This window comes from Sturnus vulgaris, chromosome 8 (assembly GCF_052056855.1).
Source record: "Sturnus vulgaris isolate bStuVul1 chromosome 8, bStuVul1.hap1, whole genome shotgun sequence".
Lineage (NCBI taxonomy): Eukaryota > Metazoa > Chordata > Aves > Passeriformes > Sturnidae > Sturnus > Sturnus vulgaris.
Window position 1 is genome coordinate 15,552,815 of NC_142250.1, and position 27,792 is coordinate 15,580,606.

Sequence of the window (27,792 nt, forward strand, 5' to 3'; positions counted from 1 at the left end):
CTGCCATTTTTAAGTGCTATTGGACTACTTTTAATAATTTTCTTGTTTTTTTCTCACTTTTTGGTCCTGTGCATGGGCTGTAAATGCAGTGAGCTGGTTCAGAGGAGATAGGAGGTCACTGGCAAAACCCAGGGGTTGATGAGATTTCTGTTTGATAGAAAACCAAAACAGACCACTCACTCACCCTGATGGTCTTTCTCTTTTACCTGCCAACTCTTCCTTCACTAGACCAGTGTCTGTAGGCAGATCAGGGAAGTGAGGTTGTTGTCTGTAGCATGGTGGAGGAAAGCAGCTGGGAGAGAGAAGCTTCTCGTCCTAGGCTAATGATTTAAACTCCTGTTATAGATAAGGGTGTGTTAAAAAGGTAACTTCATTGATATCTGCTTTTCAAACTTTCTGTTTAAGAATAGATTCTAGAAAGGTGACCCATTTTAAAATGTTTTTTGAATAGAGCAATATAGGACTGAATCTCTGTAGGAGATCAATAGTAAGCAGAGTTTCAGGAGGCAGGGAAGGAAAGCACATTAAAAGAAAAGGGTTTACATTTCAATGCCATAATTTAACTTACCAGAATATGAGCCAGGTTCTGCAGAACTTATTCAGAGAAAACAACTTTGTCTTTCACAAGGTTTGCTTCTGGATGTTTTTTATAGTTCATGCAATTTTTTTTTTTTTTTTTGCAGTACTTAAAAAAATAACCTTCAACCCATTATGTACTTTCTACTTCTGCCCATTCTGTAATATTGTTAAAATGTGAACTAAAAATGTATATTAACATAAAGACATGGAGTTGTAGCAATATCTCTTATAAATCTTTTTCACCATGATAGGTATGTGATTATCTGGTAGTTTTTACAATTTTTTGTTTGTTTGTTTTTTTTTTTTTTTTGTTTTGTTTTGTTTTGTTTTTGTTTCTCATTCTCCACCCTCTTTTATGCCTGCCAATAATGAAACCATAATGAAATTCGGTGGCCTTTCATTCTTGAACCTTTATAATGGATCCTATAAAGCAGGTGGGAAGGCAGGCAATTTCGTAGGTCTCTACCCTCAAGATGATGTCTGTAGGAAAAATAAGGAGGCTGATGAGAAATAGTATAGGCTAGCAAAGCCAGATAAAGATGCAAAGACTGTGAACCCCAAGGAAAGGAGGATTTTGAGAAAGTTGTTTGGTTTTTTTTCTAATTAAACTACTCATGTTATATAAAAAGAAGAGCAAAAGGCATGACACCAGAGGGTGAAAGTTAAAGGACCTGACAATGTTGTTGCTAGTGAGAGAAAAGGTCTGCTGAGGTAACAGTTGATTTCAAGGCCATACTTAGTGGTCACGGCTGAGTTTTTTCTGAGTAAGGGTACTATACAAGGCTGTTAGAGAGAGTTACATTTGAAGTTGATTCTGCAAGCCTTTGGCCGTGTGATTGTATTTTTTTATCTTCAAACCACGTAGAAAATGGCTCACTATAAAGCTTTCAATTTTAGAATTATAACTATGTAGCAAAACAAGAAAGCTCCTCTGCAGGGAGCAGGTTGGCTGAATAAATCAGTCTTTGCATCCTAACAGAGAAACTGGTCTTTCCATCCTACCACTGAGAAAAAATATTCACTGCAAGAAAAGGTTTGTTGTGTAAAAATAGCTTTTACATTCGCTTGCTGCTTCATTTGTTTTCTGCATTGGTCTTTAGTGATGCAAATCACTGATTTACTTTCATACCCCATGTGAATTTCCTATCATTTGGTACAGAATGTTGAATCATGATTCCAGGTTAACAATATTCACATGCCAGCACCTTGACAATAACAGTGTGGAAATCACCAGTGCCTGTAACTGGTGGCATCAAAGGCTTCCCTGCCTTTCTCTGAAATGTCAAGGTCTTCATATCAGTGCAGTCTTGCACCAAACTGTGAATCAAGATTTGACCTATAGTAGCATATAATTATACTTGTGCAGATTTTACCTAAGATAAAAGGAAAATATGTATTCATATTTTTCAAGTTGCAGAAACCACTGTATGAACATTTCTTCCATGTACTTCCACAGCCCACTGAAAATGGCTTTCTTACTCTGAGTGAATACTTATCCATAAACCAAGATCACCACGACCCTGAATAGTCTACTTTAGGTTTGGCTGCTCCAATAAAATTGCTAAACTTTATTTTCTAGTTATGTGGAGAACTCACATCTCATGATCAATGACTGTGTCAAATAATTAATTGGCAAGCTTTTCAGTTCAAATTAGTCTAAACCCAAAAGAGCTCACATTGTCTATTTTTTTTTTTTTTTGCTGTGGGAAATTGAGAGGTCTGATAAGAATTATATTTTGACATAGCCTCTGTAAAACTATTGAGGTTTATGCCTTTGATTAGAACTATCTATCAGATGTCTTAAGACTAAATGACTAAAATCACTAAAGCTAGTGAGGGCTACAATTTACAATGCTCAGACTTGCTCTCTATAATTTTCTTTTGTACACTATTTAAAGGCAGCTTTTTTATTCACAAATTCTCATGTATAGCTGGATGATTAAGTAGGTTTGGATTTATTCCTAGTGATAAAAAAAGTCAATTTTTCCATCTTCAGAGCAGATTGGTATGAGAGAGATTTTCCTATGGATATCAGTCAAAGCTATCAATTTTGGCAAAATTGCTGAAGGACAAAGAGTGGCAGAGAAAAGGGAGGAAAAAGATGCTTAAAAAGGTGACTTTCAGAAATACTGTGCTCTTTAGCTTTATCTCCAAGTTTTTCCCCCCTTCCTATCTAATGTAGTTTCCTTTTGTTCATTTTGCTCATTGGTGTTCCTGTGTTTGGTATCTCTGTTAATTGTCACAGAAGGCTTCTGATGTAGTTGACATTAAGCTGTGCTAAATCACTGAGCAGATAACATGGCTTGAGGAGCAGTGAGCTCCTGAAAGTCCTCCTGTGAATGTCCAAAGTTTTAATGGTCCCTATTGAAAAAGTCATATTGATGGCTGCCTCTCTTAAAAGTCTATGAAACAGGTAGGGATTTCTCCAGACTTACAGTAGAAGTTGACCAATGCATTTGCAAGTATCAGAAATTGTTGTGCTCTGTTTAGTCTGGAAATAGAAGTGCTAAATTATATTTATTACATTATATTAACAAGATTTAAGAAAAAAACCCATATTAGGTAATGGTACATGGAAGATGAGAGCTGTGATGTTTCTACTGCAGTAGCAAACTCTTTTTGCAGCCTGTCAGATGCATTTAGCAGTGAGTCTTTTCCCTTCTGTGTCTTGTTTTCATAATGTTTTAAAGTACATTCTTTGACAAGCATTCAAATGCTCTGTCATGTGCTGAATGATTTCAGCATTCTCGGTTCAGTCTTTTTCTTCAATGAAATTTTACTGGGCTTTACTGAAGTCAAGAGTTACAAGTTTTCAAACATGTCCACAGCTGTATCTACCTTTGCTGAATGTGTGAGTTCTTGTGACTGACAACCTAAGCAGTCCAACGGGGAGGTATTTTTTCTGTGTTTGTGGAGTTCTGCTACTTGAAAATTTACGAATAAAGCAGGAAATCTGAGTAACACAAAATCTGAAAATTTACCAATTTATTCCATTATAAAACCTTAGCAAGGGGGAGTAACCTCTTTCTCTAATTCTTCTTTGAACATTTATTGGCATGACTTTCTGTTGTGTAGGTTGCATATGAGACTAATGTCAAAATAACTGAGGAATATGAGGATTCCTTTTGTCTGCCGTACAATCCAGTATTAATTTGAATATATAAGGTAAATAATTTCATTAAATGTAATCCTTAAAGCAATTAATTCACAAAGAAATGTACTTCCTTGTAGTAATTTCTTATGACATGGCAGTAAAGCTTGAGCTCCCTTTAACAGCACTGGTAATATGTAAAATACTGTACCAAAGCACTGTGAATTGGAGGAAGAAGCCTAAATTCTAAGAAGGTCCATGTTTTTGACTGCATTTTTCCTTAAGAAGTCGTTTGGGAGGTTTCCTTACCTCAAACCTTTTACTTCAGAAATATCTTTTTGATTTTAGCATTTTAAAGACATGGCATCTTGATTACCCTACAATATTATTGTTTTCTGGTATTTTATCACCATTCTTTGTTTTCTGTTTTGTATTTTCTTTGACAGTTTCTTGGATGTTTTCCTATTTTGTTGTCAGTTACCAAACTCTGAATGGTAACTGATGTGGAGTATGGTATATTGAAGTAAGGACAAGAACAGTGAAATTTGGTTTTGTGATTATGTTTGGATTTGTAGTTTGGTTTTTTGTTTTCATGATTTTGTTTGGGTTTAAAAATTTGTTTGTTTAATATTTTTAAAACAAATACCAATTAAGAAATTTTCGAGTAATATCTTCTCTTTTATTCTTTCCAGGAATTAGTGCACTTTTGTCTTTTCCAAATGTTTCATGCACAGGTGGACATTTTGTTTGTGTAGGCACTATATCTAAAAGTGCAGGAGTCTATGCCTGCTTTTCCATCTCATCTTGATCACTTTGTTTAGCCAGGGGTAGACCAAAGAACAAAGTGTTCCAGATGAAGTTACCTGGTTTCCAACTCTTCATGTGGAAGTAAACCCTCTTTTGTCACAACAAAGGCATGGTAACGTAGAAATAAAGAAAAAAATAATGACCACCTGCTGCTTTTTAAGGTCTGACACAATACCCAGAGGCTTTCTTGGGCTGGGAAAGGGGCATGGGGCTGTCAATGATCAGTGCAGGGTGACAGGGGGACCCTGCCCTGGGCATGGGTTCTTTGGCCTTTGTGCAGTTTTGCAGTTGAGCTGGTGGGTTTTCATTTTTGCAGGATCTGATTGACAGTTCATCACTCGTTTCTCTAAACCAACATTCCAGTAGGTTTTCAGCAGCCCTTATCTGCAGTGGGGCACTGAGGAGCTTGGAAAGGAGAGCATTGACATCTGCAGTAGTTGACACCAACACTTTTGCCCAGCGTGGTTATAGAGCCAATCATGCAGCCACTGGATGTCTGTGAGAGTTACTTTTCTACCAATATACAAAGAGTGAACTTGACCTTAATTTGGGTGACTGCTAGATAATCAGGAGAAAGAACCTTTTAGATTGGAGAGCAGAAAAGCTCTCCAAATGTGCATGCGCAGATATTTCCAGACATAAAATACTGTCCACTTAGCTCTAGAAAATGACACATTTTGATAGAAAGTAATGCTTTTTTTTTTTTTGACTAATGATACTGAATTGGAAAAGTTGCATGTATTTTAATTGGTCATATTGCCAGGCACTCTCCCAGCAAACCTAATTAACTTCAAGCTACAGAGTGCCATTAACAGATGGGACTTTTTGTCTTGTATTTTTCACTAATTAGAAAATCTCAGTCTTTTCACATTTATGAATTAAACAGAAAATTTCATTTTATTGTCAATATGTCAGTAGAAAGTTGGGGAAAAAATCCAGTGTGTATCAAGAAAGCAAAATAAAGCTGCAATATTAAATATATTGAAGCATGTACAGAGCAGATCACAGCAAAAATGCTTCCTTTTAAAACTTTTCCTCAACAGAGATTGGAAATGTGTGTGGAAAAGTACATAGAAGTACTTTTTTTTTTTTGTTTACTTTCTGGTTTGATTTTTAATATTTCTGAGTCATATGTCTACTCTAATAATTCCTTAATTTTCATTTCACAGCAGTCCTCATAATAAGCAGTCTGCTCAAATGAGAGATAGTCTGTTCAAATCTATGTAAGAAAGCTGAATCTTTTATTGGAGAGAAAAATGCAGCTTGTGGCAGGCAGACCGAATTTGCTAATTCTCCTTAGTGTGGTTTCATTCAGATATGTTCCATATTCTATTCCTAGTGACCTATTATATCAATTACTTATTATAGTCATGAGTAGTTAGACAAGCTCACAGTGATTCAGGCCTTTACCATGGCTTTCACTTGTACCTTTTAGATATACCCAAATTACTGCTCTGATGCGTAAATTCAATATTTGGGAACTAAATATATGGCTATTATTTTTTTTTTTTTTGTAACTCTTCTTTGTCTGCTGTATCTGTTTTCTCTCCCAGAAATGTTGTTTCTATATTTCTTATGAATGTTATTCAAGTCTGTAAAAAGACATGCATTACATATGAACTGTATTTTTAAAGATGTATTCACCATAAATACAGAATTTTAGTTTTAGTAATAAATTAAAACCTTATTACATACTGGGTAGTAACTTAGTGGTACCAAAAATACAGTTCCAGAAAAATTGGAAAAAAGTTTATCTTATTGACACCTTTCTACTTAAATAAAGCCCTCTAATTCACAAAGCCCATTTGCTGTCATGGGTGGTGCTGCCATGTCCTGCTTGGGCTCTTGGTGGTTCCTGTGGCCTCAGGAGAGCTCTCAGCTGTGCAAGATGCACTGCAAACACCTCTAGTGAGGAGAGTGGTGGCCCAGAGGAGCTGACATGGAGTATTCCTGCCAAATGAAAACAACAGGGAGAACTGGGAGCCTGCAGAGGTCAAGAAATATGCTGAAGTCACACAGCACAAGCATGGTTGGGCTGGGGACAATAACCAAGTCTTCTGATTACTCATGGGCATCAGTCAGAGCTGGCCTACTTTGCTGCCTTTTGGTTTTAAAACTAAATCCTTGCTATGGGTTTTCCTACAGAAGTGCACTGAGAATTTACTGCCCAGATAGTAATTTCTCACTCCCTTCACCTCCTCTTTTGGATAAACTCAGACTTTTCTTGGAAAATATAAGTCTATATGAGCTTTGCTGAAGGGGAAAGTTTATATAGCAAAAAAATCTCTTAAAGCTGCCAAAGTTTACAGTACTGTTTTTATTGTGTGCTGATGGCTGAATTAGTTACCATAAAATTTAATAGCTAATTAACTTTTTCGTTAGCTCCTTTTTGTATAATATCAGTAAACAAAAAAATCAGAAAATGTAACTGAAATGAAATGACTTGCATGTAAACATTCTCAAGTCTGGGTTTCTGATAAGTTTTTAATGTGGCTATAAAAATTTTAAAGTTTGGATTCAGTGCTTTAATTGCTTCAAGCCCAAGCTAAGTGTCAGTAGAGTCTCTTCGGAGCTGTGTGATCTTGAACTTTTGCTGACTTCCCTGAAAGACGGGGTTGCTCATTGTTTGGCTTGAAGGTGCTTTAGCTGCTTCTAGAAATGGATGTTAAATCCTAGCTGACAGTTTGGAAAAAATAGTAGAAATTAAGATTATTATTTTTTGTTATTTTTCCTTCACCACCTGCCTTTTCTGTATGCAAAGTGGTAGGATCATTAAGTCACAGAGACAGATTTAATAGTTAGGACACTGCCTAGCAGAACCCTTAAGATCCATAGCTGTTAGCCTTTACCTTGTCCTCAGGAGCAGGTGCTGGCTGTAGAATTTGCACTTGACCTGTATTTGAATGAGCATCAATGCATATATCACTGCTGCCTGGCCATAGCATGACTTTTTACAGGGAATATATTAACACCAAAACCTGTTTCCCTGCGTTTTTGAATAAAAGGTAAATGACAAATTTTCCCAGTTTCTTAGTATCCTTGTTTGAGCTTTTCATTTAGTATTTATTGCTGGTGGAGTGAGATGGAATCTTGTTTAGTCTTTTCATTATTTTGTCAATTCATCTTTCTCCTATTTACTTCAGCTGTCATTTACTTGTGTTTCATGGTTTATTCTTGCAAGGTCGCTCACAACTGGTGGATGCTCAGACAGTTTTCTTTAAAAGAACAATGGCATTACATGCAGTTATTCTAGACAATATTAAGAGAGCATTTCATCAATAAGAAATATGATGTAGCACACCCAAGTGAGGTAGAATGGTGTTCTAGGAGCCCTTTTGGGAGTTCATGACCTCATAGAGTAGATGGTGGATATTTTGTTCTTTTGCCTTGGCCATTTTAGTTAGTTTAGTTAGGAGGTCCCAGGTAAAGAAAAGGCAAAAAGACTGTGGGCAGGGCAATGTGTTCAAGGCCAGAGAAAAGTCAGTGTGCAGCTTCATCTAGAGCATGGTCCTAGGTCCTGTTGATGGACTTGAGAGTTTCTCTTCTGCTTTACTCCTGGTTATCAGGCAGGGTATAGTGAGAAAAAAAGCCTCTAAACAGGAATTTCCTACCAATTTCTATAAGAATCTGAATATATTTTATTTGTCTGGACAAATCACAAAGTTCTGAAGGTGATTTTGTTGGATGAACTTACATGAATTCTATAGTTTGACATCAAGCAGCTGTTTTAGTTCACTAGTTTATGTTCAAAGGTAATAAAAAAAAATCTCAATGAAGTATTACAGTACAAAAAAGTAGAACACTGATTTTTTTAGAGCAAGCATCTATATTGTTTTATAGTAAATAACACTTAATTTGTATTTACATTAATCTAAGATATATTAATTACTCAGTTGTTTGTGTCAGCTGCAGTGCATAATTTCTTACCACTTGTGGCTTTGCCTATATGGAATGATTTCTGAATTTTGTTCTTTGCATATAGGGTGTCATTTAGTGGGACAGCAATTTTAGGTAAGATATTCTGGATCTTCTGTGGTCAAGAAGGTGTTACTTTTGTTAAATTGCAATAATTGCACAGATATGGGTACATCTCCTGGAGTTTGCAATTCTATGCTGCGATTGCCAAGCTAGAAGTAATTCCTAAATTCTGAAATGTAACTTGAAGCAAATGTGTCTAGATTTTTAACATTCTCATTCCTAACAAATCTGGACAAGTAAATTCTGTCTGTCTACAAAAGAACTACAATTGATTTCTTATTTGATGGTTAAAGGAAGTTTGGGGGTTAGATTTAAGGTATGAGAATTTTCATCTAAGTTAGATCAAAACATCAGGCTATTGGCAAACTTTTATATAATGAAAGTGTAATGGATAACTGAGGTTTTAGCTTTATGTATATAGGAAATAATTAGTGTTCTCCATAACTAATGATAAATATAAAAGCTAATGGAATTTTATTTTAAATCATAGCTGATAAAACTGAGTAACTTAATATTAAATTAATAGAATTTGCTGTGTGAATGTAGAAATGAAAACTAAGTGAATTTCAAAAATATTAATAACTAACAACCTAGTATATTCTGAGCATTACAGTAGCCTTTGGGTTGAATAATTTAATCATAGAACAAGTGTTTGAAAGAAACATTTTTGAAGAACAGTACAGAACAGACTATTGTCAGAAAAAACAAGAACTCTGATGCCCTGAGGTATTAAGGGTTACAGATTTCGGCAAGTTTTTTTCTTTTCACTGCATACTTCCTATTTTAATACTTAATTTTGGATGAAATTGAAAAGAGGTGATTATTCATTTTTGATTTTCTGCTTTGCCTCTTGAGTTCTATGCTATTTTGTATTAATTATGTTATAATTTAATCTTGTATAAGCAAGAATTTGCCTTTGAAACTTCAAAGAATTCTGTTTCAACTTTCACAGAATATTCAAGTGCTACAGAGTATGAGAGACTGGAGTTCCTGCTCTAGAGTCCCTTCATGGCTCTTCATTATTTGCTGTAGCCCTCCTGAATAATGTGACCAGCCTTTTCGCTTTCCCTTTTTTCTTCAATAAAGCAGTTATGGAATTGTAGGGGGAACAGTGCCACCCCTTGGATTGTCCCTTTGTTACACAGGCTGGGGCCTGGGAGGTGAGAAAACATTGTCCCAAATAAGCTCAGCGTTGGTACTTCCCTGTAATATTACTGTGTTATTACACCCTTACCAAAGCTCCCATTTTTTTCTTTCTCTTTTTTCTTCTTATATTTATTATGGATGCCTAAATTTTGACTTCAGTCAAAGCTTTTCTAGAGCATCTTGGAATCAGTCAAAACATTTAAAATTTTTTGGATGGATTTTATCTGTAGTTTCTCTGACTCTTGCCTCAAAAAGGCATTCTACACTTTTGTTGAAATCCAGGGCTGGATTTTCTCTGTTCCTTTTTTGATGAAAGATTTAGGGATATGCAGGAACTATTCTATGTATTCTCCCCTCTCTTTAATCAGATTGTTTATTTTTAATTTGTTAGCAAGTGCTTAGTCAGTACAACTGTTAGCATGAGAGTTCACATTTCTCAATTGTATACAAACGGCAAGCTATTATAAATTAGAGGATTCTTTCCTTCTGCACAGAGAGGTTTTAATAGATGTGCAGCAATTGCAATGTTTTGGCAAATGCATTGAAACAATAAACAGAGCAAGCAAACTTCTTGCCGTGGCCTAGTTAATGAAAAGGGCAGTAATTCACATGCATACGTGCTTTTCTCTTCCTCAGATTCTAGTTGCTGTGAAACTGGGATATGGGTCTATGTTTGTGACACCCCTCAAGCATAGTAAGGTCTCTAAAATAGACATTATCTCCCCTGGCAATCTGAGGAATACTGGAAAAAAACTCAGTCATTGTTGTCCTGGGTCTAAATAACCATGTTACACTCCACTTTATTTGTATGGGAATACAGAAAAAAGCTTGCATCTGAGACTTTATCATATAGCATACAAGAGTTTGGGGTTTTGTTAAATTCTATTTCTTTATTATTTCTTTTTTTTTTTTTTATTTTAGTATAACTTTAACCTGATTGGTTCAGAGTCTGCTTTTTCCACACACTTGATGGTTTCAAGTTCAGCTCAATTCCTCTGTCACTTAGCAAAGGAAAAATAGGTTTTTCTGCTAGCAGGAAAAAGAAATGGACTTTAAGATTACATTCTCTTCTAATAGCCTTTCTGTGATTCTTTGAGACACTATGAATCATGTTAGGTATGTGTTTCAAGGTAATAGAAGAGAAAATAAGCCTTGATTTAAAATCAAGTATATATATTACAGAAGGGTAATGTAGTCTTGCATACATACATATCTCACTGTTTGGCACAGAGTGGGAATCTGGAGCTGCCTGCAAAACACAGATATTTGCATTTTAATGGCAGTTACATGAACTGTCACAGAACATTTATAGGCCTTAAGTGTTTTGGAAGGTCTCACCCAGAATCTCTATAACATTTAAGCAGCACAGTAGGGATTATCAAAGGATTGGATATAACTGAAATGTAAGGCTGGTACAGTGTTATGCTGGGTTTGCTCTACAAGACTTCTTTGGGTAAGAAGCAATGACTGAATGCTGTGTGAAGAGGAAAATAAAAGTCCTTTAAGTTTTAAGAAGTCTTTTATGTACTTTGTGAAACTTGGAGGAATGAGAACAGTATTTATAGAGTCCCAAATGGATTACAAATTTAGTTTTTCGAATTTCATATTCAGAATTAAGTGTCCATTTCAGCATTCTGCAACCCAAAACTCCTGCTATAGGGTAAATCTCTTTTGTACTCTGTCTTTTTTGGGGTTCTCCCTATTCTTCCTCGTCCTCTCTTCTTCATTGTTTGCTTTGGATTTTTATTGTTGTTTTCTTTTTATTTATTTTTATTTCTTAAAGATATACCAGTATTTAGTAGTGCTTTTAAGGGTGCTGTTAGTATAGAAATGATTCCATGGAATGCAGGATAAAACATTGCGACTAATGCTTGACTTTAAATTATTTGAAAGTGAATAGCTATGTTTAAAATTGGTTTGGGAAAAAGCAGGATTTTTTGCCAAAATTGTAAGCTCTGTTCTCAGAACACGCAGCACTTTTTAAAATTCTGTTTTTAAAAAAATGAAGACTCTCCTTGAAATGGATTGACAATAAGTAATGGAGGAGATTTGATTCAGATCAAATTTGTGATTGTGTGAAGCTTGGAATATTCCAACAGGTAGGGTAGAGTGTGCATAATAATTTGATTCTCACTCTCTTAATTCGGACAAAAATGGGCCCTGGCATCACTGCTAATCATAATTTGGGATATATTGTCAGATAACAATCCACAAGTTCTATTCACCACTATAATTTCATGTGATGGTGAGACTCCTACCAGTTGATATGAATTTAATAGCTTATTTCATCTTGCAACAGCTGTACACGAGGAAAGAAGATTTAAACTCTAGATGTTAACATTATATTAGACTTAGTAGTAAAAATGTTATTTCAATGAATTTCATGCTTCAGTGCTTGAATTTGATGGACAGATCTCACTGGTTCAGGTGATAATGCATCAGATAAGACAACAGATACTTGTACTCAGGCAAAATACCCTTTTTCAGACATTCACAGAGTAGAAGTGTTATGGTCAGCAAGATTTAAAAGGAAGAAAAATAAGTAAGCTTTCAGTTGATTAGTTATTGTAACAATTAGTAGTAATTATGTAGTATTAATATATTAATGAGTTTATTTTATTGGAAGGTATGTACATGTTTGACATTGGCCATGTAGAGCTTCAGAGTTTGGTTATATAATAATTACTATACCTTGCTTCTGGTGCTGCCTGTACAGCATGGCGTGATAGCTGAGAGCAGAAGTGTCTGCATTGTTTCAGAAAGTCTCCTTAGAATGACAACTGTGTGTCCCCTCCTTGCCTTGTGGTCCTCAGTCAGGCTTGTTCATAATACAGCAGTTTCAGAAAGAGGTCTGGAGCCTCTATTGAATCAAGATATTTTGTGCTCATCTGTAGCTTTAGACTACTTTTACTACTGTAAGACTGTTAACAGAAGTAATAACTGCTATGATGTGCTGCATCCAGTATTGCTATAAACGATTTGAAAGTTCTCTGTAGTCTCAATGGGCAGGAGTTCAGTCTTAGAGTTTCCTGTGGGTTTCACAGCCATGGATATAAATGGAAGTTCAGTCTAACCTGTTGTCACTCTTGGTTTGTTCCCCAATGAGCAATCTTGGAGGATAGGTCTGGTAAATCCAGACCTCTCTTTTCAATGCAAGAAAGCATTCTATGATAATATATAATGCTTGAAGGTCAAGTAGGAATAATTTTCTAAAGAAAATCCGAGCTGAAATTAAACTAGCTTATGATTTATTTGTTGTTTTTTTTTTATGTAAAAGAATAAATGGTTAATGTTGTTAATTAATTACCCTTTTCTTTTCTTTTGTAGGTTGTCTTAGTCTTCGCTCTTAGTATTGGTGCTCTTGTAATATACTTCATAGATTCATCAAAGTGAGTATTTGAGTACATTTTCCTTTCTTTCCTTCCCTGCAGCAATTATACATCTCTAAATTTCTCCATTCATCTACTTCAAATCAGTGCTTGGTTTCATTGCCTGAGTGCAAAGAACTTTATAGTAGCACAGGTTCTACAAAAATAATTCAAGAATGGGAAAAAAGATATTATGTAAACTAAATTGAACTCAGTCACGTTGTATCTGTAGGATGGAGAGGAAAACTACTTTTGTGGATTAAGATTATACATACTATGCAAAATTACAGTTTTCATACTCTGTACACATGTGTAGAATCTTTCAAGATCAAGACTAAGATAAGAAATACAGGCTAAAAATATTTGTCAGATAATTGCAGTTTGGAGGAGGAAAAAAGCATCTTGGGAGACTGACAAGAACACTTTTGAAAACCTCTGCATGAATTAGAGAGTATGAGTATTGTATCTTGCATCTCTGTGTTTCCAACCTCTGAGCATGACAGGTTTTACCAAGACAAGGTAAACTACTAATAGTCTGCAAAGCATCTCACTATTCTTTAGGTTTCCACTGACATTATCATACAGTGCTGTGGTTTTGGCCAGCAATAGAAAGTTTCATTGGGTTGTGTGGTGGTTTGATACAAACGAGGGTAACAGACCATATTCTGATATCGTTCATACCCCACTCTTGTGTTCACATTGAGCTGGACACTCTCAGTGTTGTAACAGGCAGACTGGTAGCCTAACACAAAGAAACAAATAAAAAGGGACTTAAAAAAAATATTCTGCCTTGGAACATTTCTTTTGGGAGGGTGATATTCTGAGGAATCAATAGCAATTTAAAGTTCTATGATGCTCACTATTTTTCTCTAAACTAGTTTAAGGCTTTCCATTACTGCAACAGTTAAGACTGTATGCCAAAATCAGTCCATGTGAGCCTGCCTGCTGTCTGCTGTGGTAGTAGTTATGTTCTAAAACAATCATTCAGTCACTCAGAAAATCAGACATTCCACTGTTGACATCTGTACATTCTGATATTTAGGAAGGTGGTGGCGCCAGCCAAAGACATTCTTGGATGCATGGATGCCAGCTCTGTAATTGTGAGAGTTTGAAGCCATAGAAGTGTCAAGTATAAATGCATAAAGCTAAGGTAGAGATTTTCTTTGTGGAGGGGAGCCAAGTGGTAGGAAAATTCAGATTTTGTCTTGAGCTCCCTTGAAGTGAGGACAATTGGTTTTCCTTCTTAACATTGCAGTGAGTGTTTCTGTTAATTTAGCAATTTTTCCTTAATATGTCACCAGTCAAGTATGTAAAGTGGCCCCTTTCTGAAGACTTCTGTAAAACTTTTTACAGCATAATGACAAAGCTTCTGGATGCCTGATATTTACAAGTCAAAAGTGTGGAATAGATTAAAACCTGTTTCTAGTTATGTTTCAATTTCAGATCAACTACAGCTGTGTGTTGGGGTAATTGTTTTTTGTTAATGGAATATAAAATGAATTTTAGGCACTGCATTCTTGAGTCTTTGATTTTTTTCCTCAAGGAGAGCAAAGCTGACAACATGGAAGAGTCTCTGGGACACTTGAGCTTTCTTTGGGCCACCTAATCCATGTACTGCTACCAGCTTATTGATTGCTTGATCAACAAGTGTTTTAACTGGGCATTTCTCTTAGTTTTCAGTCAACATTTAACTTGTGCTGCGGCTTAAATTCAGGAACCTGAAGTTAGCATACTGTACTTGCCACACTTTTTCTTCAGTTTCTCCTCCTGTCTGCCCTCTTACCCTCGTTTAGTTCTGCACACACATTTTGGTCTTTTCTGGTTTTTTGGGTTTGCTTTTGGTAAATACTTAGTAGATTAATTCATGTTAGAAACACCCCAGATAGGGGAAAATTCTGCTTTGTTTTATTCTACTGACCTGACCCCCATTTCAGCAATGCAGAATCAAATGCAGTGTTATATCAGCCTATTTAAGATCCACAAGTGCATGCTTGGAAAAAGTCATTCCTTTGAGAATTTGGTCAAACAGGAAATAATGAAGGTAGGGTGAGAGGAATGCTTGTAGTATCCTCGACAAAGCAGCTGGAGCAACAGAGACTACAGCTTGCCCAGGATCAGTGGGGACAAATCAGCTCTAGTGCTCCCAGCAGAGAGATGGTGACATGCACCAGGGTGAGATTTCCCTTAACAGTGCATTCCAGAGCTGATGTGTTCTGCCTGGGCCATGGACTCTCACCTGTTACTGGCTCTTACATGGAGAGTTAGAAAAATTGTATCTTCAATCCAAAGCTGAAGAGTGCTACTGTGAGCAGTCCAATAGATCTTGCCAGTGATCTATTCATCCACGACCCTTAATCTGTCTGTAGATTTATAGATGCAGTGATGGTATGTCCACAAAGGAATCCTGCATGACTTCATACCAAGGGGGCATCAAGAAAGATGGGAAAAACAACACTGTATCAATAGATACTGAAGGGAAGAGTGAAAAGACAACAGAGTTTTTTCAAGCATGCATGTGTCATGATTAATTGTAGTGTGAAGCCTGAATTGAAGTATGAAGGTTGTCACAGCTGTGAGAGGAGGGTAAACTAAGAGCATTTTTGTGTTGCTCAGTTCATCACTCTGACAGACACTGCCAGAGTAGTACCAGTTGAAATGGCACATCCAGTGCAATGCTCCTTGGAAAATGGTGCAGCTGCAACATCCTCCATACCAGTTAGTCCTACATCTCAGAAGAGACAATTAAGTAGCTTTGTGTTGCTATAAAATATTTCTGTATGCTGATTCTGTCTCTGGTACAAGCTTCAGATTCTGCACCATACTTCATCACAAAAAACGGGCACAATTATGATCATATACATCTCCTTTGTGCTTTTCGAAAATGTGCCTGTTCTTAGTCAAATGTGACTTTCTTTAAAGCTTTATATGTTTCTAAAACTATCAGAAAATACCCTCCACATCTCTATACCTCTTTCATCAGTGCTATGACAGGAGAGAGAGCATAAATAAATACTTTTAGCCACCACAAACTATTAATGAAATCATTTTACAAGAAAGATCTTTAAGTGTTAAGCCACCTTGTCATGATTGGAACTTCATTGCTGACATTCTGACTACTGCATCGTTATTCTTTCTTTGGTCCAACTTCTATTATATATATGTATAAAGTATCCACATATATATTTGACTGCATAAAAGTTCACTCTTAAAGACACATATTAATTGTATTTCTGTGTTTTATTCTGTATGTGGATGACGTTTTGAAAGGATTGTAATTCCCTCCAGGAAAACCGTTTTCTTGTGCTTCTTCTGTCTCCTGTGGTACCTTTGAGTTCATTTTTTGGGTCTTTATTATTTAGGGTGAAGCAAGTCTTTGTCACCTCTGCTAACAGTTAGTCTTTATGATTCTAACCTAGATGATTGATGATTCTGTCAACTTGTTTAGTAGCAATATAGCTGGAAACGTTGGAGATACTATACTAGAACTTGCTTAACAAAACAATGCAAAATGGAAAGTCTGGTTTCTTGTTTTGGAGGATTCATGTTGGTTTCTTGCCATTGCATGGGAATTAATTAGGAAGGAAGGATGCATTGGAAATCTATATATTCTGTTTGAGAAGTTCCTGTGTGACAGCACAAGGAGAAAAGTGTCATTATCAAGTTCTCTTGGAAAGTTTTACTTGAAAAAATGTTTTTTTTTCTCCAAAACCAGCACTTTGTTTCAAGTCCTTATGAATTCTCTTTTATTGTGGGAACATTAGAGGATAAGTTGTGATAGTGTTTGTCTTTCCTGCTTGTTTGCTACTGCTTCTGTGTTTTGTCTTCTGAAAGATTTGATTTTGCTCAGCAAAATGTTCTACAAAAATACTGCAAGCCTGGTGAGGATGATTTATTTAAATTTATTACAGCTACAGCAAATTTACAGTAAATTTATTACAGTCACTGTCCAGGAGAATTCACATATTTTTCATTTGTGTAGTCTGTGTTACCCCTTTTACATGTATGAGGTATGAAGTTTATCTGAATATTCAGTAAGTCTATGTAAACATAAATGCTCTAGTGGTTTTAGATACGTGACTATTTTCATTACATACCATTAAGCTTCTCCATATTAACTGGAATAATCTGCAGAATGTTCTGATGATTCTTTCTCAATTTCATGGCCCTTCAATTTCATTTGTAAATCAACAATGCTACATCTAAATTTTAAGTGGATCTCATTGGCCTGATGTATAAAAGAAATTAAGATGAGCCTGATAGGATCAGAAATCAGTTCACAGAAAAAGTTAAGTTTGAGCTTTGATTTTATTGTAGTTTTCAGGTTACAGTTTGGTTTTCGGAATGTCTTATTTCTTTTCAATTTGCAAGACATATAAAAGTGAAAGATTGATACTTCTTTTTGTCTCAAGTAACCAATTTTAGGGCTATGCTGTATCATTTTTTGAGGATATCCTGTGCAGTTCATGGTTCTGTATTCTAAAGTATGTATTTACCAGTATTTTGAGTGTGTACAGATTTTACACAGCCTTTCAGTTTTCATATTTGAGGAGTTAAGTAGGACTTAAATTGTACTAAACTTTGTTTCAAGCCTTCCTGCTTATAGGGAAATTTGCTCATGCAAAAATATTTTAATTATGTTTATAAAGTTCTACTTTGTCTTAGTATACTCATTAACCCACACTAAGTGGCTTGGGGAGCATTCCTTCATACTAAGTACCCAGCGGTTTTTTATGATGCATGACTAAGAGATGTAGAAATTGACTTAAAATTCTGGGATCTGGCTCAAGGAGATGCTGTTAGATCGTTTACCATTGCTGAAATTGCTAAAATTACAATGGTCTGTGTCTTGGCAAGTAGATAAAACAGTATTGTTCTCTGCATTCTTGGGAGGGAAATCTCCTGCAGTACCTTGCAGCTGGTGGCATTGTAATATTTTTATATTTTTCTAATTTCACTTTTGTTAATACTGCATCAGTTTCTAGCCACTTCTGTGAGCTGATAAATTTTGTTCCATACTGAAACAAATCCAGTTATATGTGTTCTCTGCACCTCTTTTTAACATAAAAAGTGAAAAAAAAAACCTTTTAATTCCCCTTAGTTTTATTAACTGCTCATTTGTCAAATGGAGTGATAGGTGTAATTTTCTGATTCCAAGAAAATTTAGCTTAAATGTGTAAGTGAATTTCTTGTATTCATTTTGAAGTAACTTGATTTTTAGTACTATAACAGAATTGTAACTTCAGTTGTTCCTACTGCTGATTCTCAGCAAATCACAAAATCTGTGGTTCATAAAGCCTCAGTCAATACCCTTTAAACTGATACATCATTAAATAAGATTTTTGGTCATAAGTATTGTAATTTTATCTTTACCGTGCTTGTAGTCAGTACTGAGTGTACGCCATTAGTGCTTTAATTGGAAAGTGATTTCCAGAAGAAAGCGCTATTTGTGACAATGAACTTTAATTTTCTTCATTGCTCTGCAGATTTTCCTGTGAAAGTGTCCATAGCTAAGATTCATTGCTTTCATTAGCATGCTGCAGTTGAAGCCAGGTGGGTGTGCAGCTCGATGCATGGCCTCTGCAGGCAGCTGAATACCAGGATGATTGAAGATCTTTGTTAGGCACAGATGGTGTTAATTATGAGTCAAATCCAGCAACAGCAGTGATATGATTATTATAAGGCAAAAACCAAATGAAACAGGCCACAGTGGAGGGAAAGAAAAACACCTGGTAATGATTGTCCATGTGTTACTATGCACTTGGCTCTCTAGGACAAAGGGATTAGGTGTGATTATATGTGTCTTAGTTTTGTTGTTAGACATTGTCCCTTAACCACCAGTCGTTGTAGGTGTTATCTTGCATTATTAAAAACTCTGGATGTAGTGAGGCATAGTGAAAAACTAGATGCATGATTTATGTACTATCCATCTCCTAGCTTAATGTTTGCATTCATTCTCTGACATGGTCAGAGAGCTTGAGTTTGGCAAATTATATGCAGATAAAATTTGTAAAACACTACCTGAACAACTTCTCCAATCTATTTAGGAGATAATAATAATGAATAAAGGGAATTGCTCTGTATGTGTTTATCACATTAATGAAACAACCTTGGATTACACTGATTTTTGCTAGTGGTACAGAATCTCTGGTTAGGTAATATGAAAATATTCTGAGTTCTCTAGACAAACCACTGTAATGAAGTTTCTGTTAATCAATGCCAGTAGCTTGTGTTTGCTAAATAATGAAAATGAATTGTTGCAACTGAATTAAATGAGAAACACTGTGAATGAGTTTCAGATAAAATGGCAAACAAAAATAGATTTACTTCCATAATAATTGACCAATCAAGCTCTGGGGAAATTTTTAGGTTTTTATCCCTTGGCGTTCTACCGAAATTCTTAGTAATTGTGATGCACAACCTTGATGATGCAGTAAATTCCTATGGGATGACTTTTCTGAAGTGTTAAGCCTAGTAACTGTCCTTTCCTCTTGGCCTGTCACTGAGTATAACTGAGTAGAATTTGGTTGTGTTTTCTTAACACCTGAAGGAGGCTCCATCGGGTATTTATTGCTGTTGATAAGATTCTCTGAGCCTTTGTCAGACAAATCTGTCAGCCCTGCTATGACAGGACTCCAGTCCCTTAGCATCTTTCTGCCTTTTACTGGTCCCACTCCCTGTGTCTGTGTCTCCATGCTAGAGAACATCTCCCAATGCAGCCTGGAAAATGCTGCTGGCCTTCTTTACTGCAAGGGCCCATGAGTGGTTTATGGTGAACTTCTGGACTCAGGTCATTTTCTGCAGAGCTGCTTTCCAGCTGCAGCCAGTTGCATATTATGCTAAGGAATCACTGAAGTTCAAGTTTGGTACGTGCAGTGATATTTGCTGACTTTATTTGTATGAAAATGTTGCTAGATATGCCTTTAAGTAAATATCTGTCACTGAAATAAATGTGTTTATACTGAACATAGCAGGCTTAAGAGTTCAATCATTAAATAGCTAAGTCTTCACTTTTTCATGAGCCAATTCTTATATGGTTTAAATTCTGGTCATCTCTTAGACAAATGAGAGTACTGTGTTTCAGGAATTAGATCCTTCTTTTTTATGGGTTAGGTGGAATGTACTAATTTTTTTTTTTTTTTTTTAACATTTGGCCATTAGTTTTTCCTTCTCCAATTTCTAAGTAATTGACAGAAATCTGATTTCAGCATAAGCAAAAATCTATTGCGGGCACATTTTTAAGATAGCACTTTTTAGGAGAGTAAGGCATGCTGCTCTCTCAAGTTTCTCTCTTTGAAGGATGAATGCAGGAGATTCATTGGAAATGAATGACTGACTTAGGTGTTGTCTAATTTAAATAGCTTTGTTAGCTATATTTACATGACAAGGCTTTTTCAAAGAAGCAGGATTTTACACTAAAATGTTACCCTGTGATGTAGGGAGGTCAGGCTTGGCACTGTTCCAGTAGGTAAGTGGAATGATACTCAAAGGTCATTCTCTATGGTGTTTGGAGAAATGATAAAATCTATGTAATTTGCAACTTTGCAGATTTAGTTTGGAACTTCAGGAAAGTTTGATGGTTGTGACAGTGGTGAAATATTGGAAAAGAGAACTATAGGATGATTGTGGAATTTCCTGCATCACTGGTATTTGGCTTGTACAAATTCTACCAACCAAAATATCACCAAGTATGATGTTGGAATATGGATTATTATGTCTTCTGCAATGTAAAGCTGACTATGTGGCCTGGGAGGCTCAAAGGAAATTAAGACCACATTGTTGCTCTGAAGATCTAACCCTGTAGGAGTGGCAAGGGTATCTATAATTTCAATCTTACAGGAATGGTTTTTCGCCTAAAATGCCACTGATAAAAAGTGAACATTTCACAGTTTCATCTTTTGTAACACAGTTTCTTATTGATTAGTATTATAAACTCAGAGACTCTCAGAAGACTGAAATGGATCCAAGCTCAAGGAAGATTTGTGATCCTGGCTCAGGGCAAACTGTTTTCATAACATGTTTCTTTGCAGTTCAAAGCCACAATTACTTAGATAAGACTTTGGTCATTTAGTGTGGCTGATCTGTGAGTGTTTTGTTGTTTGTTGGTTTTTTGGTTTTTTTTTTTAATCTGGAGGCTGTTTGTAGACATACAGGAATGTTTCTGAGAATTTTGTGTTAGATGCTAGCATTTTATTTCTCGTCTGAAAATGACTAACAAATCCAACAAATATGTAGTACTACAAGGTAGAAAATTCTTTTTCCCCCTACTGTGTTGCAAGTCCTTTCTGACACCTTATGACAAATGGCATTTATGGCAAGTGAGTTTACTGCTTGTTCTGGAGCTGTTTGCAAGAAATAAATTTCAACATGTATGTTTGGACATCGATGTTACAATATGCAAATTCTTTTCTCTGCTGAGGGGTGGTTTGGTTTATGTGGGATACCTGAACTCCTTCAAGTGGTGGGGGCAAGGCAGTGGCTTTGCCAAAGGCTGGAGCAGATTGTTGCCTCACCTGGCAGTTTTTCTCCAAGCAAGTGCCCATTGTTAAAGGGCGTTTGAATAACACCGGTACTCAACCCTCCTATGTGCCAAACTGCATCTTTCTTTTCCAATGAATTGCTTCTGCTTTTGTGTACTGAGAAATCCAAAGTCATCAGGCTGAAAAAGAACTGCAAATTGACAGCTGCTTCCAGTTGATTCCTGGCAGTTTTCATTGATTTCTAGTTCTGTTTTGGGAAGATTATTCCTATCTGCTCTAAGTTCCACTGGCTTTTCTAGGGCAGGATCTCCAAGTTTGATTTGCCCAAGAGTCTTTGTCTTTCACCTGAAGGTTCACCTGAAGGCAGATGTCAAACATAATCAGGCATGTTTAGAAAACCACACTTCTAAAAAATGTTTTAAGTTCAGGAATTTATCCTCTGTTGCCCTGCTTGCATAAATCCTGCATTAGTTTTGATACCATATGCAATTCGTATCTCTGCATGAACTCAGGTTTCTGAGTCCAGTGAAAGCGGAGTGTTAAAAGTTATCTCTGTTATCGAAAAAACCTCAGAACCAATGTCCTTTTTAAAATTCTACCCATGACTGAATAAAAAACTATTGTAATAGAATATCTCAGTTTCTCATTCCCATGGTTTGCTAGTCTTCTAAATTTTTATTTATTTTGAAAATTATATTTGTGTTGCAGCACTACATGTTACGCAGCATCTGAAGCACAAGCTTACTTGCTGGCATGAATTAAAATTTACTAATTATTGTTGTCTCTGAATAAGAATTTACTCCATAGAACGTCAATAAAATAAGATTATTGATACTATTATGCTTACATATGCATTCTTTGAATAATGACTTGGATCTGACTTAAGAAATATGGATTAAAAATATTTAGATTAGCATTTATTTGCTTAGATTTAAAAGCTTAGATTCTGGTAACTTTCACTGGAAACAAGTTTCAGGAAACCTGCCCTGTGTTGGTTTTCACCACCTACACAATAATTTGAAGGTCAGTTTGAGTAATGAAACTGTGTAGATCACATTTATGGCCTTCTCAGTTTCGCTTCTCTGTTTTCATAAACTCATACCATGTTGCTTGATGTGTTTCCAGAATTGCTACAAGAACATATTCTTAAATTACAATTCAAATTCTTTCAAAATCCCCACCAGTGTATAATTGATATACAAGTTAGAATTAGAACCTTTACTTTTTTTTTCCTCTTTCCAAGTGAATGTCTGTATTTTTTGTTTCATCCCAAAGCATCTGACAATGCATCTGCAAATATTTTGTCCCATGCTTTCTTTCCCTGTAGACAGATTAGTTGTGCACACTGAACTAAAAGCATTCTTCCTTAGTACTGGACAAATTCCCAAATCTATGTAATATAAAAGAGGAGATAACTCAGCTGAGATTTTTAAAATACCAGAGCATACAGCTGTTATCAAAACATGGCTTACTTAGAAGATTGCTTTTTAGAGTGGGGTTGAGTATATAATCAGCCTTACCTCTCTGCTTTGCAATCTGTAGATACAAATAAAGATGTGACCTCTTTTGCTTTTTTTCCCCCTCCCTTCTGACAGCTTGACAAATTGTAGCTTTTGGGACACCCCAGTAGTTGATGAGTCATTTCTGCTTAAAAATAGAATTCCTTGCAGCAAGGACACCCATTCCACTTTTGACGCATGTGTCATTTCTGACAGAGTCACAGGGCCAACTGTGCCATGTTAATTAAGCAACCAGGAGGAAAAGAGCTCTCTCTTCAGTAAATACCAGAGCTGGAATCCAACAACACTGAAAAAACGAAAAGGGAAATCCCATATACATGAACATGAATACCTAAGGGCTTTCCTTCTATCCTTGTACTTTGTGAGCATTTTGATTTTTTTCCTAGATCCCTGGTGCAATGTAACAAACATCACTATCCCACCTTTCTTCTGTTCCAACCCTCATCGTTTGTTTTTTTTTTTTTTTTTAATCCTTGATGACCTGACAGAACACCAGCTTCACAAGGAGAATTGTAAGGTCTAATTACTGTGTACAGGAGAAAATTTGTAATGGGGCATTACAATATTGTTATCCTTTTATTTGTAAGGCACAGAAATGGTGCTGCACGAGAGCAGTGATAAGCAATCAGCTGTGTTCAGCACCAGGTACATGTGATAAAGTACCCTGTACAAGCCTCAATAGGAGAAAGTATTAAATAACAAATGTGATTAATAGTAAAATGGTAATTTGTGGCATTGTAGTAGATCTTGCTCACTTTAACATTCAAAAGAGTTTTTATTGTTCTTATCAAATCTAGTGCAATTACAGGGAGTGGAGCAGGTTGTTCTTTAGCAAGATTTTAATCTATGGGGTATTTATTCATCTGCTACTGATGGCAATTATTTGGCCTCAAAAATGGGGCCAGCCCCTTGAGTGGGACAATTTTATGGTGCATGAAACCATATTGCTGTAATTCATAAGTTTTGGACTTTGGTAAGCACTAAAAATAGTGAATTTTATGCAAGCTGGTTTCTTTGCAACATCCATAAAATAGTCAATCCTTACAGTTCAAGAAATGGCATGGGTTTGCTGGAGACTGTGATACCTGTAAGATTCTTTAAGAAATGTAAATCTGATGCTAATAGCCCTAAAATATACTGCATCAGCCATGTCTTCTTGTTACCATTTTGATTCTAATATTTTCTCAACACAAAAGAATTTTCTATTTTCATGTAATTATTAAAATTTGTCTTAGTTATACTCCATCTCTGCTGAAAAAGATCATTTTTCAACCAAGGTAGCTCAGTTTCTCTCCATTCCTGTGAAAAAATTGAATTATAAGAATAACATTATATGGATTGAAGTATCTTTTGATATTATTTATATTTATACTGGTCGACAGTATTAATTCTGAGTAAAAGGTGACTTAAGGTACCTGGACTCAGATAACTGATGGCTAGTTTGCTATTCAGAATCATATTAGTCACAATACTCATGGGTGGCTTTGATTTTAAAAAACAGAAGTAGATACTGGTGTCAACAGTTAGTATACTATTATTTACAGAATATCCATTCATCACTGCAAATAATCTTTCTGAATAACACTAATACTTAAATTATCACAAAGCTCTTTGATAACTTAATTTTAAGCTGAAATTTTTCCAATCTTACATTTGAAACTTGGTGTCAGTGACTTACATTATATTGATATGATGAAATCTCGGTGAGAAATAGGACTCATAAACTTGTATCAAAGTCACTAAATAAAAAAAAAAATTACTATACTTAGTATCAGCCAGATTATCAGTCACTGTATAAAGTCAGATTACACTTTTATAGTATTGCACTTTTCCTGTAGATCTGAAACGTTGCAAATATTTTGTATAAAATTAAGGGAGTAGAATAAAAACCACAAGACTGAAAGTAATTTCAGGATTATCTTGATTTGCCTTAATTAAAATTAAATTGCAACGGGGTACCAGGGATGTTCTTTTAACTGTGAATGCTAAATGAAGGAAACATCAGTTGAAATGGATTCTGTTGTTCTTTTATTATATTATTTTAGAAATTTTATAAAGATGAAATAGAGCTAAAAATCAAACTCTTCCTGAACCACTATTGGTGATTACTTATCTGTTATAAAAGTAGGACATATTTCACTTTTTAAGTTTAATTCTTAGGTGCATATGGAGACATTAGAGCATCTTAGGTTAAGGTTTTCTTAAATAGTTTAATTTTTAAATTCCTGTGGTTGTAGACTGGGGAAAAGGCTAAGTGAGATTATGAAATACCACTTGTGTTTCTGGAATTTAAGTCAAAGGGCCTATTCTGGTAATTTTGTTCCATTTCTTAATATAACAGTTTATACAGTATTTTGCTTTAATTTTTTTTTTCTGTTCAGAAAGATATTTAGGCTCTATTTTAAAGATGTGATATGATGTGATACAAAGTTTTCCATTTGTCTGGAGAACTACTTGCTGTGGTTAACTGACCTTGCTTTTAAAAATGAGTCTTAGCTTTCAATCAAAATCTTTGTTTTTATCTTCCATTTACTTTTTTTTTTTCTTTTTTTTTTTTTTCCGTGTTAGTGATCTTTCCACTAGTGTTTTGTAGAGATATTTCTAGACATGTTAAAATCACATTTTAATGCTCTATTTTTTTTGGTATTAATTTAACAAGCTCATTTTCAGTTTTTTAAAATAGACAAGGTTTTAGACTGAACCATCGTAGCTGGGTTTTTTGTTTTGTTTTGGCTTTTTTTTTCTATTAACTCTTTGATAGTTTTGTTTCATATCTGACATTTCAGTTCAAGTATTTTGCAGTCCATATCAGGTACTGGATATTAAAATTTCACTGATTTTTAAGTGCTTCATCTCAACAAATATCTGCATTTTCTTATTCTCCTCTGGCTATTTATGAAAAGCATGATAGTTATTTATGAAAGGCAAAATTAATGTAGTGCTCTCTGTTTTTTCTGCTGCCCATTTAGTCAGTACAAAAATAATATCATGCTCTTAGTCTTGAAGAAAACTTTTCCTTCAGTTTGCATTGCAGAAGCTATGTGTTATTTGAACTGATGCCCAGAATTTAATTTCTTTCCAACTGGTGAAACCTGTCTTCAGCGATAGCTCTATTCATGCTCACATATTACATGTGCTGGTTAGCATATATTGCATAATACTGTATTTTTGTGTGTCTGCATAGAAATAACCATTCTGAAAATGGGTCCTTAAAACTTGAATAGATCTGAATTGTCTGTGGACACAGATCAGCACAGTACTTTGCTGTAGTGCCTCATATATTCTCTTTGTTCTCCCAGTTTGTCTCACAGCTCCTGTGATGCAAAGCATATTAAGAAAAAGTCTTTGAATAGAAAAAAAAAATGTGTGTTTCTTTTTATTCTGGACATTTTCACAGCAGTAATATTACTTTGTTACTTCTTGTAAAAACTTGTAAATAGAAAGGATAAAAGGATAAAATAAATCCGTATTTTGGGGTTGAAGTCTATTACAGAAATACATATGACATCAATTTTTCTGAAAAATTAAATTTTCTAGTCTGTTTTGAAAAATATTTATTCCATCTGCATTTTATTAGTGTTTCAGTGCTACCATACCTACCTAAAAATTGTATCACTGCATTAAAATAATTCTTCATCTCCATTTCAAAGCCCACTAATCCTACAAGTCTTTGTTTAAAATACTAAGTTGACAGAAAGCAGATACAAGTACCTCCCTCCTACTTAAGGCATTTAGTAGTTTAAGTGGAATATATACTCATTGCCATTTATGTCCTGGAAAATATATCCTGTCACTGTTCATAACTCTGTGTCTTAGCAACAGTGTTTGGGAACAAAAAAAACCCAACAGCCAAAAACCCACCCCCCAAAAACCAACCCACACAGCAAAAGTTTCCCAAACAATATGGTTTATATTCACTGGTCTACATATCAAATTATATTCAGTGATGACTTGGATGAAAGGGGAAAACCTCTTCACTCTTAGTTTCTGTAATGCAATAAGAGCTTACAGTGGGACTTAATTATTTCTCTCATTTGGTGTTGCTGGATGAAATACACAACAGGGAAAAAGGTATACAGTAATTAGAAAAGGAATTAATATCAATACAGAGATAATTGGGGTTTGAGGTTTTTTATGTTTAGACTAAAAATGAGAATAACAACACAAAAACTGGAATATCTCGATGTGAGTCAGTGAAGCCAAAGTTCCCTTCCCCTGGTTACTCAGGCACTAGTAAAGCTGGGACTTCCCAAGGAACTGTAGGGAGTCTATTTTATGTTCCTCCTTGTGACACTGAATGCATATCAGGCATTGCTTCCTGTTTTTTTGGGGTGGGGGGAGAGGGTTTGGAACTTTCCTTAACTCTTGTCACTAAGAAAATTAATTCAAAAGAAGTATTAAAGTATTTCAGATCTTGCTGTGAGTACTGTGCAGTAACACAGCATCATCCATCCAGCACTAGTTATTGTCACGTGAAATATTGCATTACAAAGAATCAGCACAGAATCTCAGACTATGCTGAGTTGGACTGGACCCACAAAGACTGAGTCCAGCTCCTGGCCCTGCACAGGACACCCCCAGAGTCACACCCTGTGCCTGAGAGCATTGTCCAAACACTGCCTGAGCTCTGCCAGGCTGGTGCTGTCACCACTGCCCTGGGGAGCTGTTCCAGTGCCCAAACACCCTCTGGGGGAAGAACCTTTTACTGATATCCAACCTAAACTTCCCCTGCCTCAGCTTCAGCCATTCCCTCAGTCCTGTCCCTGTCACCCCAGAGCAGAGATCAGTGCCTGCCCCTCCTCTGCCCCTCCCAGGAAGCTGCACCT

The 27,792-nt window shown here is 35.7% G+C and overlaps 1 protein-coding gene across 27 annotated transcripts in view; it reads left to right on the plus strand.

Annotated features, from left to right (window-relative positions):
• Window positions 1-27,792, plus strand: part of KCNMA1 (potassium calcium-activated channel subfamily M alpha 1) — a 433,224-nt gene that overhangs the window by 183,450 nt on the left and 221,982 nt on the right. For all 27 annotated transcript variants that reach the window (XM_088168919.1, XM_088168925.1, XM_088168927.1 and 24 more), the window contains one exon: window positions 12,929-12,990. In XM_088168919.1, coding sequence (XP_088025045.1) covers window positions 12,929-12,990 — 62 coding nt within the window. The remainder of the gene's footprint in view (window positions 1-12,928; window positions 12,991-27,792) is intronic.